The 17,184-nt window shown below is 42.2% G+C and overlaps 1 protein-coding gene across 1 annotated transcript; it reads left to right on the top strand.

Moving 5' to 3' along the window:
• Positions 1-878: 878 nt before the first annotated feature.
• Positions 879-1,808, top strand: LOC138890310 (uncharacterized). The gene has a single exon (XM_070173685.1). The coding sequence runs from the start codon at positions 879-881 to the stop codon at positions 1,806-1,808; it is 930 nt and encodes a 309-aa protein (XP_070029786.1).
• The last annotated feature ends 15,376 nt before the right edge of the window (positions 1,809-17,184 follow it).

Below are 17,184 nucleotides of genomic sequence, written 5' to 3'. Positions count from 1 at the left end.
CTATTCTAATCAATGGTCAAGCTCATGGGTTCTTTAAGTCCTCAAGGGGAGTAAAAAAAGGTGATCCGGTATCTCCAACTTTGTTTATCTTGGCAGCAGAATCATTATCTAGGGGTGTCAATGCACTACATACTAACTTGTATTTTTGTGGATTTGGGATGCCAAAATGGATTCCAAAGATCAATCATTTGGCGTATGCATATGACATGATTATTTTCTTATCCTCAGATGAAACATCTTTGATGTTGATTATGCAAGTGCTGAATGCATATGAAGCTGCATCTGGGCAGCTTGTTAACAAGACCAAATTAGCTGTGTACCTGCATCATTTAACAGACATGGAAGTGGTCAGCAAGGTGGAAAGGATCACAGGCATTCATAGGAATGACTTTCCTATCATATATCTAGGTTGTCCTATATTTTATGCAAGGAGAAAGCTGGAATACTATCAGCCCCTAATTACTAAGGTAATGGACAAACTGCAATCATGGCAGGGCAAGTTATTATCAGTAGGGGGTAGGGCAGTTCTCATATCCCATGTACTGCAAAGCATGCCTATGCATCTACTATCATTTGTAAACCCTCCAAATTATGTGATAAATAGGTTGCACAAATTGTTTGCTCAGTTTTTCTGGAGCAGCTCTGTTGGAGGAACTAGTAGGCATTGGGCTTCGTGGAATACCTTATGCATGCCAGTTGAGTAAGGAGGAATAGGTTTTAGGTCACTACATGATGTAGCAAAGGCATTATTCAGCAAGTTGTGGTGGAATTTTAGAACAAAACCAAGCCTATGGAGCGCTTTCGTATGTCAGAAATACTGTAAGAAAATGAATTCTATAATTGTTCCATGGAAAAGGGGGTCTCACATTTGGAGAAAAATGTTAGAATGCAGAGATCTGATTGAACATCAAATCTTTTGGCAAACAAAACGGGGATCCTCACTTTTTTGGATTGAAAACTGGACAGGTCTTGGGGCACTATATTTTTTGGTTCCTCAGGACTTTGGCATTGATGAAACTGTACATAATGTACATGATGTTACCTTAGATGGTGAGTGGGATGGGGACAGACTATTTGAAATTCTTCCTGAAGACTTAGCAGTACACATTCTGGAGAAAATCAAACCACCTTCATCTCAGCAGGTTCTTGACGTGCCTTGTTGGATGCTGGAAAAAAGAGGATATTTCAGTGTTAGGTCAGCATGGGATTATACGAGAAGAAGAGATGAACCAAGAACAGCTTATAGGATGATTTGGGTAAAGGGACTACCTTTTAAAATAGCCTTTTTCATGTGGAAAGTGTGGAAAGCAAAGTTACCTTTAGATGATTTCCTGAAAAGGGTAGGCTACTGCATGCCATCAAAATGTTGGTGTTGTGTACAACCTGACGAGGAATCTCTTCAGCACTTGTTTTTTAGATCAGAAACTGCAAAGACAACTTGGAAGTATTTTCTATTGAGGGCAGATATAGCTGTGGAGGGACTTACATTGCACCAAGCAATCACAAAATGTTGGACTGCAAATGTGTGCTTAAGACTCAAACCAGTAATACAAGCACTCCCCTCATGTGTAGTCTGGGAACTCTGGAAAAGAAGAAATAGTATGAAGTATGGTGATGCTGTGACAACTAGCAGGGTGATATATCAAGTTTCATCAAATCTCCAGGCATTGGTGAAAGTGAGAAAGCCTGGGATGGACATGGTACCTTACAAATGGCAAGATCTTTTAGCTATGATGGAAAATTTCACTCCTAAACTTAAGGTTACCAAAGTCATGTGGGAATTTCCAAGTGCAGGATGGCTAAAATAATACGGATGGTGCATCGAGGGGAAATCCAGGCAGGAGCTCAATAGGTTTTTGTATAAGAAATGAGAATGGTGACATAGTCAAGTTAGTAGGGGAGGAGATTGAGGAGACAACAAACATAGTAGCTGAAGCGAAGGCAATGGTAGAAGCACTAAGGTTTTGCAGATTTCAGCAATACTCTCGTGTATGGCTTCAAACAGACTCAATGCTATTAAAAAAGATAATGGATGGGATCTGGAAACCACCATGGATCATATCGGAGCAGATTGAGGAAATGATGCAACTAATGAATGGGGGCAATTACACACTTAGTCATATTCATAGGGAGGGCAACAAGCTGGCAGATCACTTGGCTAATTATGCTTTAGATCATGGAGAAATAGAATGCCAACATTTCTGGCATCTGGATACACAGAGAAGGAGGTTAGTTAATGAAGATAAGCTGCAATGTCCAAGGCTAAGGGTTAAGGTGGACAGGAGATAAGAAGCAAAGAGAAAAGAAAGAGCATTCAATCCACTGGGAGGACATTAATGCAGGTGCAAAAGGGTTTAAAGAAAAATGGGATGGATCGACACTTCCATGTAGTTATGGAGAGCATGCGATTCTCCTCAAAATGGGAGCATGGAAAACATGATGGGAATTTCAAGTTCTGGACAGAAATAGATGCCAATTCGTTTGGAGTTTGCACCAGCATGCTAGGGAATTTCGAATATTGGCAGGTTTATAATTGTTTAATGCTGGAAGATGAAGGGAACTCGAGAACTAGTAAAACGAGTGGAACAAACTTCAGAATGCGCTTTGGAAACATAAGACAAACCAAATGCTCGACAAAAGATGAAAGCTCATGTTCTGAAGAATATTACAAACACATGGGCTCAACAACAAGTATGGTGGAAAATCGTGTTCGAGGAAAAGCAAAGCAAATATGCGCAACTTTTTAGTTTGTATAGTGCACACCTGTGGAGCATATGCACGCCTGCATACTTGATAAGTGACAAAGTAGATAAGTAAAGGATTTCTAGAGGATATCAAAAGGGAATAGAAATGCTGGAATGAGCTTTTCAAGCAAAATTTGCAGGAAACGAGACGCATGTTGGGGATTACAACGAATATTTTAAAAAATGGGAAATCTTGAGCAAAACAATGGGCAAGAAATTAGCTGGAACATGGAGACATCGATAAACCCATTAATGTGAGCACATGTTTGGAAAGCGTGAATCGTGAAAAAAGAGAGAGAGAAAGGGCACAGCAGCTAACGGAGGAGCAGAAAGCTGTTCAACAAGGCTTTTAGCCTTTGCGACAAGGACGACGTTGACTACAGGATATGATCAGCGTGATGATGATCAGAATGGAACCATTAACAAGAGTTCTTAAAGCTGATGGCACGTAAGATGAAGGACACTGATTCTGAGGAAGAACTCAAAGAAGAGTTCACGGAACGGACCACACACACGTGCAATTGCATATTCAGAAAAGCTTCATAATCCCATGGATGGTGGCAGCTGTGCACGCTGGAAGTTAAAGCATGCTAGACAATATTGGAAAATGCACTACATTTGCACAATTCGAGATAGCATGAGCGACCATCCAGCTCGGTTGTCAACAAAGCCAGTATTTTAAAATGAACAGTGATTAAACAATGGCCAGTACTCTCATCCTCGGCGCGACAACAACAAATCGAACAAAAAGATTAAATGCATGGGAATACGGTGCTCGGATTAAGCAACAACAACAGAACAGTAAGAGCATGCGTCTAGTTTCCTAGGAGGATAGAAGCAAATGAGAAGGACAAAGGCGTATACTAGCATGGATTGTATGGGCTGGATTTTTGTTATACAAAGTGTGATATCAACTTTGAGTACACTACTCAACTTTGATAATAGGTATTATGTAGTTTTCAAAATTTATTTCGCGCACATTTTAAGATTTCATGACACTTTGTTTCTAAAAAAAATAAAAATAAAAAATAAAATCAAAGGCACATAAGTTAGCATGTATTAAAATCGGATAAAATCTAATACAACAGTTAAGCAACCGTGCTAGAACCACAGAGCCCGGGAATGCCTAACACCTTCTCCCGGGTTAACAGAATTCCTTACTCAGATTTCTGGTTCGCGGACTGTTAACAGAGTCATAAATTTCCTCGGTTCGGGATTCAACCGGTGACTTGGGACACCAATAATATCCCAAGTGGCGACTCTGAATAATAAATAATTAAATTCCGTTCCGATTGTCCTTTAAGTGGAAAAACTCCCTTATATTTATGCCCTTACGGGGTATAGGTGAAAAAGGAGGTGTGACAGCTCTGGCGACTCTGCTGGGGATCGAACCCAGAATCTCTGGTTCAGGGTTCAGAATTCGAGCTAAGATAAATTGTTGTATTTGGTTATATATGATTTTCCTACATGTTTTGTGCTGAATATGCTAAATGTTACCGCTTTGATATCAGTTGAATTGTATATAAACTATGCCAACACCCTTCTTTCTTCACCTCTGGGGATGTGCTTACTGGTTGAGACTCCCTATTCTATTAGTGTCCTACCCTGAAATAAAAAGAGGCTCGTATAAGTTGCAAAGCCGGACGATCTCGCGGGTCCCCGGTACGTTGTCCCCTCTTCGACTCGAGTTGTCCGCTCGAGTGCACTATTTAGAACACATATCCAGGTTTTGAACCTTGAATAACTTGACTTCACGCCAGATCCCTAATAGGAGCGCTTAATTGCATCATGCTGCATTTGACTTAGGGGACTCAACACAGGGGTTGGGTCCGTCTAGGGCTAGCAACCTGAAGTGAAAAGACCATCCTGATGCATCCTATTTGTTCTGTACATATATTTGTTTCAAACCGGCATGTTGATCGGCTTTTGAATCTCGGGAATGTTGGAAAATTGAAAAAAAAAAGAGAGAAAAAGAGAGAAATAGCAGTTAGGGAATTAATTGATTATTTCAGAAAAACCAATGACCAAATACTGTCGAAACTCTACCGAAATTTTGAGAAATTGAAAAAGAAAAATGCTTTATTTTTAATAGTCTGTTTTACTAAAAGCAAAAGAAAAATAGAAAAAGAGTCTTTTATTGAAAAGGAAAAAAAAGGATTTTTATTTTAGTTTGGGAAAAATAGGTTGTTAATTGTTTGTCGAAAATGAGAAAGAAAAAAAGAGTCGTTATTTTGTCTTGTTTTCAAAAAAAATAGAAAGGGAAAAATAGTTAGTCCTGCCATGGAAAATGAAAAAAAGGGTCTTGTTTTCAAAAAATAAAGTTAGTTTCTTTGCCCGAACTACGCAGGATTGATTCTCACAGGGCGTGAGATACGTAGGCAACCTTCATCGGGTCCAACCTCCCCTTTGCAAAAAATAGCCAAAAATATTTCAGTTTACATTTTTTCATGAATAAATTGGGTGATGTCGTTTTGTCAAAAAATAGCCGAATGTTCCCGAGATGGACGCCGGAAGGCTGACTTTGCATAACTGCCACCTTTGGTCAATTTTTGATTTTTGACCGGTTGACTTTCACAGCCTTAAAATCTTCGTTCTTGGGAGTGCCGAAAGGCCGTGTTTGAAAACCGAGTCTTTCATTTTAAATTTGGAAAAGGAAATAGTTAATTTTGTTTTGAGTCAAATAAAAGTTTTTGCTTAAATCACCTTAATAAATGTGCAGGATGAGCACAATGCAAAACGAACCTTTCTCAATAATGAGTAAAATCCCTTTCGAGTTGCGACTATGGTGGAACGATTTAGGCAAAGAAGGACAAGACGAAGTCAAAAAATATCTGAAAGGTCTTACGGGTCTGCTGGAAATCAAACCTCGGGGTGATATTATAAGAGCGTTGGTCACTTGTTGGGATCCAGCGCACAATGTCTTCCACTTCCCAGATTTTGAGCTCACCCCAACTCTGGAGGAAATAGCCGGGTACATCGGAAATGCTGAGGTTCCGTTAAGAGGAAAATAACTGGTTGCTCTAAGAGCCATCACGGTGCATCGGTTTTTAGATTCATTGAAGATACCCAGGACGGTCCATAATCCAGATTTGGCAAAAGGTTTCTGCACTCCACGCTTCATATACGATAGGTACGGCCATGTGGGAGGGTTTAACAAGCCGGACATCAAGCTATGCAGTAACAATAACCGTCGAAAGTGGGATGAGCACAGACGGGTGGCTTTCATGATAACCTTTGTGGGCCTCCTGGTGTTCCCAAGGAAAGACGAGAATATTGATATAAAAATAGCCGGGGTCGTTAGTACCTTGCTTGCTCAAAATGAAAGCACTCTTGCGCCTATGATCGTGTCTGACATTTTCCGAGCTCTCACTGCCTGCAAAGCCGGAGGTAACTTTTTTGAGGGGTGTAACTTGTTGATACAAATGTGGATGACCGAGCATCTATGCTACCGTTCCCCGCTCTTGAGTTATGGTTCATCTGACAAGACATGTATAGGAGAGTTTTACACAAGGATTGACGGGGTTAGTCTGCCTGAACGAGTAACAGCATGGATATCATACTTTCATACTCTCACGGACAGTCAGATATAGTGGACGTTGGGATGGTTGCCTGTTGAAGAAATCATATACATGCCAGCAGCTAGGTCGCATTTTCTTTTGATGGGCCTTAATAGCATCCAGCCTTATGCTCCATATCGGGTTCTGAGACAACTCGGGAGATGCCAAACCGTGCCACGGGAGGAAGATCTTAGTGTTCAGTAATTGAGATTATCCCTGACGGACAGTTTCTCGAAGCAAAAGTCCGCGAGATTTGGAATGAATGTCAATATCTACAAGCAGATACTTGTGTGCAGGATCAGGCCAAAAGAGAAATGTCGCTAGAATACCTCGCATGGTACAGAAGAGAACTTGAGCATCGGAGGCCAGCTAAAAGACCCCACATCCAGGATTTCACTGAATCATCACAAGAACAATGGGGTTGGCTCGCAAAAGAAGAAGGTTGTCAGGCCGAAATCAGCAAGCTGAAACAACAGATCGGAGCTCTGAAATTTGAGAATAGTATGCAAGTTGCTGCTGATCAGGGAGAAAAGAACAGGTTGGCCCAAGAAAACGAGGCGCTTAGGGCCCAAGTCCAGCAAATGAGGATAGCTGCCAATAACCAACAAAGGAGCCGGTCGGATGAGCGGTTGATAAAGGGGCTGAAAAGGGAAATTGGTGAGTGCCGGGATGAGCTGAAAAAATCCGAAGGCACCATAGCGGAACTTTGGGCACAATGGGTAAAAAAAACGGAAGAACGCACCCATTACATGCAACAATTAAAGAAGGATTATGAAAAGACCATCGGTAGTCTGAAAAGGAAAGTGGTCACCTTTGAGGATAAAGCAGTTAAGCAAGCTAAAGCTTTTGAGACTGAAAGTGGACACTGCTATGACTTACTGGCCCAAATGGAAGTAGAAATACAGCAGCTATAGGATCAACATCTTCAAGATTCTCGTGTGTTGGAGTCTCGCAATAATCAAGTACGGCGATTGCTTATAGAAAAGGGTCGAACAAGAGACAGGATTGAGACCATTGCCCACGCCATCCTTAGGAGATGTCGGGCATGTGAAGACATGACCCGCACTACCTTCTTTTCGGCGGTAATAATTTATGTCAAGCGAACCATGTATGAGCTAGAGCAACTTGAAAGGGATTTGGCACCTAAGCCCGCGGCGAGGCCGAACGATGCCTCGCGGGCACCCACTTTTGAAGCACTAATGTATTCATAGATCGAGTCTGTATTTTCCATTCTAGAGTTTGTTGTTTGTCAGTCTGTTTTCTTTTTGCGTCCAAGTATGCTAGTATGTTTAGAGTTTGTATTTGAGTTTAGTTGGAGTCCATTAATTTCCATTTCAAAATGATTAGTTTGTAATAGAATGTTGTGGTAATGAAAATCTAAAAATTCCAAAAATATTTGTTCCTTTATTTTTGCACTTATTTTCACGAACTATGCCTGGTCTGATACGTGCGGGATCACGATACGTAGGCAATCTCTATAGGATTCGACCGTAACCAAATGAAGAGGGAAAGAAAGAAGAAAAGCAAGAGGGGTGGAAAAAGAATAAGAAAAGAAAAGAACGGAAAAACAAGAAAGGAATAGAATGCGGAAAGAAAAAATGAAGAGAGAAAAGAAAAGAGAAACCTTACAGTTGGAACTAAGGAAATGCCGGGATGACGCATGCGGCTGAACAAATGCATAATAGAAATGGTTAACTGTATAGGTGCATTCTTGCCCAATGTGCGGTTATCTAATATGTTAAGTCCTATTCGCTAACAGAATTGTTGTCTACATGTGTAAGTTCAGGTAGGTGGTTAGTTGTTTGGCATTCTGGCAACTCATCCATACAACACCCGATCTAAAGATAAAGTGAACATGACTGGCCTGGAATCTGATACGAGTATTGTTGACCCACCGAAAGAAGTAGAAGAAATGGACGTTCATGCAATGAGGGAGGAAATGTATAAGTTGAAATAACAGATGGCTGAAATGTGCCAAGCATGGGCAAAAGGGCATCCACCGCCAGGTTATCCCACTAACCCCGCTTATATCCCACCATTGGATCAACCTCAGGAGCCACCCACTGTGAATTCATCTCTAGTATTTCCCCTTTACCAACAATGCCAAGGCACTACTTCTCATACATCACAGGCTCCTCCATCCAAACAAGTTTCATACCCCCTCTACCAATTACTCCCGTTTTTGTGGCAATTCCGCCTGCTACCCTACACCGATCTCCTAGTGAACCTTTGTTCCAGACGCACGACAACCAGTACTATTCCCCTGAGCCTACTTTCAAAATACCAGAACCCTACTCTTATACCCCTCATCTTGATCTCACGGCAGGCACCGAGAAGCCGCCCAAAAACCTTGAGCAGGAGGAGATGATCAGAAAGGTCAAAAGCCTGGAGCAATTATTCCGAGACATGAGGGGGTTAGGGGGCCAGGTAAGTGTGGCCTATAGAGATTTATGTCTATTCCCAGATGTTCAGTTACCGGTCGGGTTCAAGATGCCTAAGTTTGATTTGTACGATGGGCATGGCGACCCAGTAGCACATTTAAGGGGATTCTGTAGCAAGATGAGAGGAGCAGGAGGGAGAGATGAATTGCTGATGGCATATTTCAGCCAAAGTTTGAGCGGATCGGCGTTGGAATGGTACACTAGACAAGACCATAGCAGGTGGTACACCTGGGACGACTTGGCCCAAGCCTTCGCCTGTCAGTTTCAATACAATCTCGAAATCATCCCAGATCGACTGGCATGGACAAAGATCGAGAAGAAGCCCGGTGAGAGCTTTCGAGAATATGGGTTCCGTTGGAGAGAGAAAGTGGCGAGGGTTGACCCCCCGATGAAAGAGAGTGAAATGGTTGATTATTTATTGCAGGCTTTGGAGCCCACCTATTTTGGTCATTTGGTGTCAGCAGTGGGAAAGTCCTTTAATGAAGTTGTGAAAATGGGAGGCATGGTTGAGTAAGGACTCAAATCCAATAAGATCATGAGTTATTCAGCAATCAAAGCAACCACCCAAGCCATTCAAAACGGCATTGGGGGTGTGCTTGGGAAGAAGAAGAAAGAAGAGGTTGCAAATGTCGAATCCGGATTATGGTCCAGGTCTGGAAGCCCTTCACCATATTACAACCAACCCAGATCCCACCACCCAAACTACCCGTGTACCCCATATGGCCCTCCTCAACACTATTATCCACCACCAGAGCCACACTTTTCCGTCCATCATGCCCAAACTTATACCCAGCCCCCGGCTCACGCACAATGGCGTGCGCCGGCTACCCATAACACATACCTAGCTCCACAAAACACATATCCACACCCGAGGGCTTATAGGCCAGGAGCCGGCTTTCGCCCGAACCAAACTTTTAGAAATGAGAAAGTTCAGAACAAAAGAACCTTTACTCCATTGGGAGAGTCTTATACCACTCTCTTCCATAGATTAAAATAGCTTGGAATATTGACACCAGTCGAGCCCAAAACGCCAAATCTCCCTCCAAGAAACCTGGACCATTCGATCAGCTGTGAGTATTGTTCAGGGATGCCGGGGCACGATATTGAGAAATGCTGGAGATTGAAGAACACGGTGAAGGAACTTATTGATAATCGCCGTATTGAAGTACAGGCTCCGGAGGTGCCAAAAATTAATCAAAACCCGTTGCCGGCGCATCATAAGGCCAACATGATTGAACTGCTATATAAGGGAGCAAAACCTAAGAAGCCCTCACAGACGGTGATGATGATCCGTTCTATTGAAGCCAAGGAGGAGGAAAATACAGTTAGGGTAAGGCCAACAACTCAGCCAAAAGGGGTGAATGACAAGCCATTGGTGGTAATAGGGAAAGAAGCCAGAGCCAGCCAAGTTAGTGGTACCAGGGGCATCATCTGCACCCGTGGTTGTTGTGAAAGGGGCCTACATAGAACCAGTTGTCATAAAGCCGGTAGTCCAATTACCCGTGGTTGATAGCAAAGCCGTGCCGTGGAAATATGAAAAGGTAGTGGTGACATACAAAGGAAAGGAAATTGAGGAAGAGAGTTGTGAGGCGCAAGGATTAACTCGGTCAGGACGTTGTTTTGCTCCTGATAAGTTGAGAAAGGCCAGGGTTACTAAAGACAATCCATTACTAGTCAAGAAGGCTGTGATGGAGGAAGAAGCGGAAGAGTTTTTGAAAAAGATGAAAGTACAAGATTATTCCATTGTTGAACAACTGAGAAAAACGTCGGCCCAGATCTCGTTGTTGTCATTACTGATCCATTCAGATGAGCATCGCCGAGCTCTGATGAAGATATTGAATTAAGCCTATGTGCCCGAAAAAATTTCAGTAAACAACCCGGAGATGATTACCAACAAAATCTTTGAGGTAAACAGGGTTACATTTTCTGACGATGAATTGCCCATGGAAGGCACAGAACATAATAAAGCTCTCTACTTAACGGTCAAGTGTGAAGATTCAGTGGTTACTGGGGTTTTGATCGATAACGGGTCTAGTGCCAATATTTGTCCATTATATACACTAAACAAGTTGAGGATTGATGATGATAGAATCCACAAAAATAGTGTTTGCGTTTGAGGGTTCGACGGAGGCGAAACAGACACAATGGGGGATATTATACTTGAATTGACTATTGGCCTGGTCGAGTTCACTATGGAATTTCAGGTGCTGGACATTGCAGTATTTTATAAACTTTTGTTGGGTCGACCATGGATACATGCGGCCAAAGCAGTGCCTTCCACGTTGCATCAAATGGTCAAGTTCGAGTGGGACAGACAAGAGGTCGTGCTACACGGGGAAGACCACACATGCGCTGTACGTGATGCCATCGTGCCCTTTATAGAGACTGATGATGATAAGGGACCGTGGGTTTATCAGGTCTTCGACACAATCCTGGTGGATAAGGTGCCGGAGGGTAAAAGCATTCCACGTCCCAGGGTAGCAACTGCGACCTCCATGGTAGTGTCAGAAATGCTAAGTAATGGGTTCGTACCAGGAAAGGTCTGGGGGATGAGCTTCAAGGTATCGTTCAACCTGTTTCTTTGCCCAAGAATTTGGATACCTTCTGGTTGGGATTCAAGCCAATAGGGGCAGATGTTAGAAGGGCTCGTAAATTGAAAAAAAAAGCTTGGGTTCTTCCTAAACCGATTCCACGCCTGTCCAGGTCCTTCGTCAGGCCGAGTGTCAGAAAGTAGTTAATGGCAAAAGGGCCAGGTTCACTGATTGAGGCAGAGGGGAACTTGGATAAGGTGTTCGAGAGGTTATTTGCTGAAGTGAACATGGTTGAGGCCGGTAAAGGGTCCAGCAAAGCAGATATATAGTACACCGGACCACGTGCTAAAGCTAACAATTGGGAAGCTATTCCTCTTCCAATTCGGAGGGAATCGTGGTAGTGGGTGTTGTTTCCTTTTTGTTCACCTGGATTATTCCAGGGTTTGTAATTCAGTTGCTATGTTCCGTCCGTTAGGATGAGTTAAAACCCTGTTATCTTTACATTCAATGAAATGCAAATTTTTCTCCTTTCTTCAGTCCTAATTTTGTTTTCATTTTTTTTGTACAGTTCTTGTTATGTTGATATTAATGACATGACATGCATAAGGAATCTTTGGCCCAGTTTTAAAAGCCAGTCTAACTCAGAAATAATAATACAAGAAATCGAATGTGATGATGAGGTAGAGTGTGATGATGACGAGGTCTATGAGGAAATTAGTAAAGAATTAAGTCATTTTGAAGAAAAACCCAAACCTAACCTAAATGACACAGAAACAGTTAATCTAGGAGACCAAGACAATATTCGCGAAACTAAAATAAGTGTTCATCTCGAGCCATAACTCAAGGAGGAGATAATTAAAGTATTGTTCGAATACAAGGATGTTTTTGCATGGTCGTATGATGATATGCCGGTTCTAAGTACTGATTTAGTGGTTCACAAACTGCCCACTGATCCGGCACTCCCACCTGTCAAACAGAAGCTGAGAAAGTTCAAAACAGACATAAGTGTAAAGATCAAAGAAGAGATTACCAAGCAATTTGATGCAAGGGTCATTCAGTTTACACGGTATCCTGCCTGGTTAGCTAATGTTGTGCCGGTACCAAAGAAAGACGACAAGACCAGGGTGTGTGTCGATTATTGAGATCTTAACAAGGCAAGTCCAAAAGACAATTTCCCACTACCGAACATCCACATACTAATTAATAACTGTGCCAAACATGAGATTGGTTCATTTGTGGATTGTTACGTAGGTTATCATCAGATTCTAATGGACGAGGAAGACACGAAAAAGACGGCATTCATCACCCCGTGGTGAATGTACTGCTATCGGGTCATGCCATTGGGTTTGAAAAATGTTGGGGTAACTTATATGAGGGCAATGACAACAATATTTCATAATATGATACACAAGGAAATCGAGGTGTACATGGATGACGTAATTGTGAAGTCTAGACACCAGTCTGACCATGTCAGGGATTTGAGGAAGTTTTTTCAAAGGCTTCGCAGGTACAATCTTAAGCTCAATCCTGCAAAATGTGCTTTTGGAGTACCATCTGGGAAGTTGTTGGGATTTATAGTCAGTCGTCGGGGTATTGAACTAGACCCGTCGAAGATAAAAGCTATTCAGGAATTGATGCCTCCAAGAAACAAAACTGAGGTGATGAGTTTGTTGGGAAGATTGAATTATATCAGTAGATTCATTGCTCAGCTCACGACAATTTGTGAGCCGATTTTCAAGTTGCTAAAGAAAGATGCTGCAGTTAAATGGACTGATAAATGTCAGGAGGCTTTTGATAAGATAAATGGGTATTTGTCGAACCCACCTGTGTTCGTCCCGCCAGAACCGGGGAGGCCTTTGATTCTATATCTGACGGTTTTGGATAATTCATTTGGTTTTGTACTGGGGCAGCATGATGTTATAGGCAGGAAAGAGCAGTGTATCTATTACCTCAGCAAGAAGTTCACATCTTACGAGGTTAAGTATACTCATCTGGAGAGGACATGTTGCACCCTAACTTGGGTGGCACAGAAGTTAAAACATTATTTGTCATACTACACTACTTACCTCATATCTCGCTTGAACCCGTTAAAGTATATTTTTCAGAAGCCTATGCCCACAGGGAGGCTTGCAAAGTGGAAGATCTTGCTTATAGAGTTTGACATTATCTATGTGACACGGACTGCAATGAAAGCACATGCACTGGCAGATCATTTGGTAGAGAATCCAGTTGACAATGATTATGAGCCGTTGAAAACTTACTTCCCTGATGAGGAGGTGATGCATATTGATGAGTTGGAACAAGTTGAGAAGCCAGGATGGAGACTTTTCTTTGATGGGGCCGCAAACATGAAAGGTGTGGGAATAGGAGCAGTACTTATTTTTGAAACAGGTTAGCACTACCCTATTACGGCTCAACTTCGTTTCTATTGTACGAACAACATGGCAGAATATGAGGCATTTATCTTGGGGTTGAGATTAGCTGTAGACATGGGTGTCTAGGAAGTCTTGGTCATGGGAGACTCGGACCTACTGGTACACCAAATTCAACGAAAATGGGAAACACGGGACTTAAAGCTCATACCGTACCGACAATGTTTGCACGAGCTTTGTCAGCGGTTTTAGGCAATAGAATTCAAGCATATTCCAAGGATTCATAATGAAGTGGCCGATGCGTTGGCTACTCTGGCATCGATGTTACACCATCCGGATAAGGCTTACGTGGACCCTTTGCAGATTCAGGTCCGCAATCAACACACTTATTGTAATGTGGTTGAAGAGGAACTCGACAGTGAGCCATGGTTTCATGACATCAAGGAATATGTCAGGATAGGTGCGTATCTGATACAGGCCACAGGTGAGCAAAAATGAACAATTCGACGGTTGGCAAGCGGGTTTTTCCTCAGTGGAGGAGTGTTGTACAAAATAACTCCAGACCTCGGGTTGTTGAGGTGCATGGATGCGAGGAAGGCCACATCTATCATGACTGAGGTGCATTCGGGAGTCTGCTGGACCGCATATGAGCGGATATGTTTTGGCAAAGAAGATCCTACAGGCAGGTTATTATTGGCTTACTATGGAGCGAGATTGTATCAGTTTCGTATGTAAGTGTCATCAGTGCCAAGTGCATGGAGACTTGATTCATTCTCCGCCATCAGAACTACATACGATGTCCGCACCATGGTCTTTCGTTTCCTGGGGCATGGATGTTATTGGGCCAATTGATACAGTAGCATCAAATGGGCACAGGTTTATTCTAGTAGCTATAGATTATTTTACCAAATGGGTAGAAGCTAAGACGTTCAAGTCTGTGACAAAGAAAGCTGTGGTGGATTTTGTGCATTCGAACATTATTTGTCGGTTTGGGATACCGAAGGTGATTATCACAGACAATGGGGCTAATCTTAATAGTCATCTGATGAAGGAGACATGTGAGCAGTTCAAGACTACTCATCGTCATTCTACTCCATACCGCCCTAAGGCAAACAGTGCGGTTGAGGCAGCCAATAAGAATATAAAGAGAATACTCCGGAAAATGGTATAAGGATCTAGACAGTGGAATGAAAAGCTGCCTTTTGCATTGTTGGGGTACCACACCACCGTTCGGACCTCGGGGTGGGCAACTCCTTACTCTTTGGTATATGGCACAGAAGCAGTAATACCCGCAGAAGTGGAAATCCCGTCTCTCCGAATCATTGTAGAGGCTGAGATCGATGATGATGAATGGGTGAAAAGCCGCCTGGAGCAGTTGAGTTTGATTGACAAAAAGAGATTGGCATCCGTATGTCACGGTCAGCTGTACCAGCAAAGAATGGCAAGAGCATACAACAAGACAGTGCGTCCAAGGAAGTTTGAGGTGGGACAGTTAGTATTGAGACGTATTTTGCCTCATTGGACCGAAGCAAAAGTAAAGTTCGCCCCGAACTGGCAGGGGCCATTTGTCGTAACCAGAGTATTATCTAATGGTGCATTATATCTGACAGATGTGGAAGGAAAATATGTAGAAATGGCCAACAATTCCGATGCGGTCAAGAGATACTATGTATGATTTCTTTATTTTGATTGTACTTGTTTGTATTTGGCATATTTTATAAAGATTGAAATGATGAAGGCGTTTTGTTCTGCTATCTAAACACTTTTACCCCTTGTCACCCCTTTGAGCCTTATTTATTCTATTTCATATCCCTCTTTCGGAATCAATGGCACCATTAAGAAACGCGAGTGCAGAAGAAAAGAAGATGAAAAGAAGAGGAAAATTTAAGGTGAAAAGAAGAAAGAAACGAAAGGGAAAAGAAAAGAAAATGAAGAAAAGAAAAGAAAACAACAACGTAGTCTCTATGACGTGAACTACGTTTGACTTGATCCCGAAAGGGTACGTTGGCAGCCTCTCTGAGGTTCAGTCATACCCAAAATAAAAATCCAAAAGTCCCCAAGCAAGAAACTGGGGGAAAAATTGTGGTTGTTGTGAAAGATCGGATCCGAAAGTTGTAATTTTAACCCATTTTAAAATTGTTTTTGAGCCTTTCATACCTTTCTTTATAACCTATCCAAAAGCCTACATTACGGCCCAAAGAAAGACCTTCTGATCAGTTTTTGAGGAATGTCAAGTTGAGCAGGTAAAAGTAATTCATGACAGGGGCAACACTCTGGTTCAAGCAAGGAAAAACAAAGTAAAATAAATATATGAGAGAGTCTTATTAGTGAAAACCTTCACAGGCACCATAAGGCGACGATAGCTGAGAGAAAAATAAATGAGAGAGTCTTATTGGTGGAAACCCTCGCGGGAACCTTGAGGCGGAAGTGAGTTGAGAAATGGTTAATTGAGAAGGTCTGTCGGGGAAAACTGTTTCGAGGCACCGCAGGATGAACAAGGTTAAGGTTTGGGCAAAGTAACCAAGTGATGGGAATTCTGGGGCAATAAAGTATGGCAACTGGAAGCTGGTTAGTTGGACAGGTCAGGCCGATTAGTCCAAAATGCATGTCATGATCATTGGTGCTAGTTGTTCCGATCAGATAAGTTTCTTTTCTTTTTCCTTTTTACATTCATCTAGTTTTGGGTTTTTCTTATCCTTAACTCATTAAATCATTGCATTTCATTCTCTTTTGGGGGGTTTTGTCTGTCTAAGATGTTCCAATATCAGTTTTGTTCAACGCAATTAGAAAGGACTTCAAAGCCCACTACCAGCTTCCAAAAATGGTAAAGCATAAAGTGGTCAGAGCATGTCGACAACAATGTGATATAAGGTGGAATAGGGGAAGTCGTCGGAAGTTTCATCGGTGGAATAATTGGAAACGTTGGGGGAAATGTAAGTGTTCAGGCAAAAAGGATCGGAAAAGTGAAACAACAGCACGAGTACAAAAGTATTCAGGTTGTCAGAGATTGGGGAATTTGAAAGTCGGTCAGAAAGTCAAGCGGTTCAGAGGAAGTCAGTAGACACAAAGCAAGGCAATGGAAAGATTGATCAGCAAGAATGCCATCATCTAACCACCATTTTAAACTAACGGAATTTGTTGTGATTGAAATAGGGGCAGAAGAGCTGTAGGTTCAAGAGGAAATCTCCATGAGGGAAAAGCAAGCATTAATCAGGTTTGACCGCAAGTGTGGTATGATTAAACACAAGACAATGAGCGGTAACATAGGAAAATGTAGGGTAGTCTCAGAGTTTGCATGTTTAGGACAAAACTTTAGTTTTGAAGTGGGGAGCCCGCCCCTATAACAAGGGAATACATTTCAGTTTGTAAATTTTAAATTTTGAAGTGGGGAGCCCTCCCCTATAACAAGGGAATACATTTCAGTTTGTAAATTTTAAATTTTGAAGTGGGGAGCCCGCCCCTATAACAAGGGAATACATTTCAGTTTTAAATTTTTAGTTTTGAAGTGGGGAGCCCGCCCCTATAACAGGGGATTTGAA

The sequence above is a fragment of the Nicotiana sylvestris genome, chromosome 4 (assembly GCF_000393655.2).
Source record: "Nicotiana sylvestris chromosome 4, ASM39365v2, whole genome shotgun sequence".
Taxonomy (NCBI): Eukaryota; Viridiplantae; Streptophyta; class Magnoliopsida; order Solanales; family Solanaceae; genus Nicotiana; species Nicotiana sylvestris.
The sequence above is the reverse complement of the archived record's forward strand: the minus strand, read 5'-3'. Positions and strand labels throughout refer to the sequence as shown.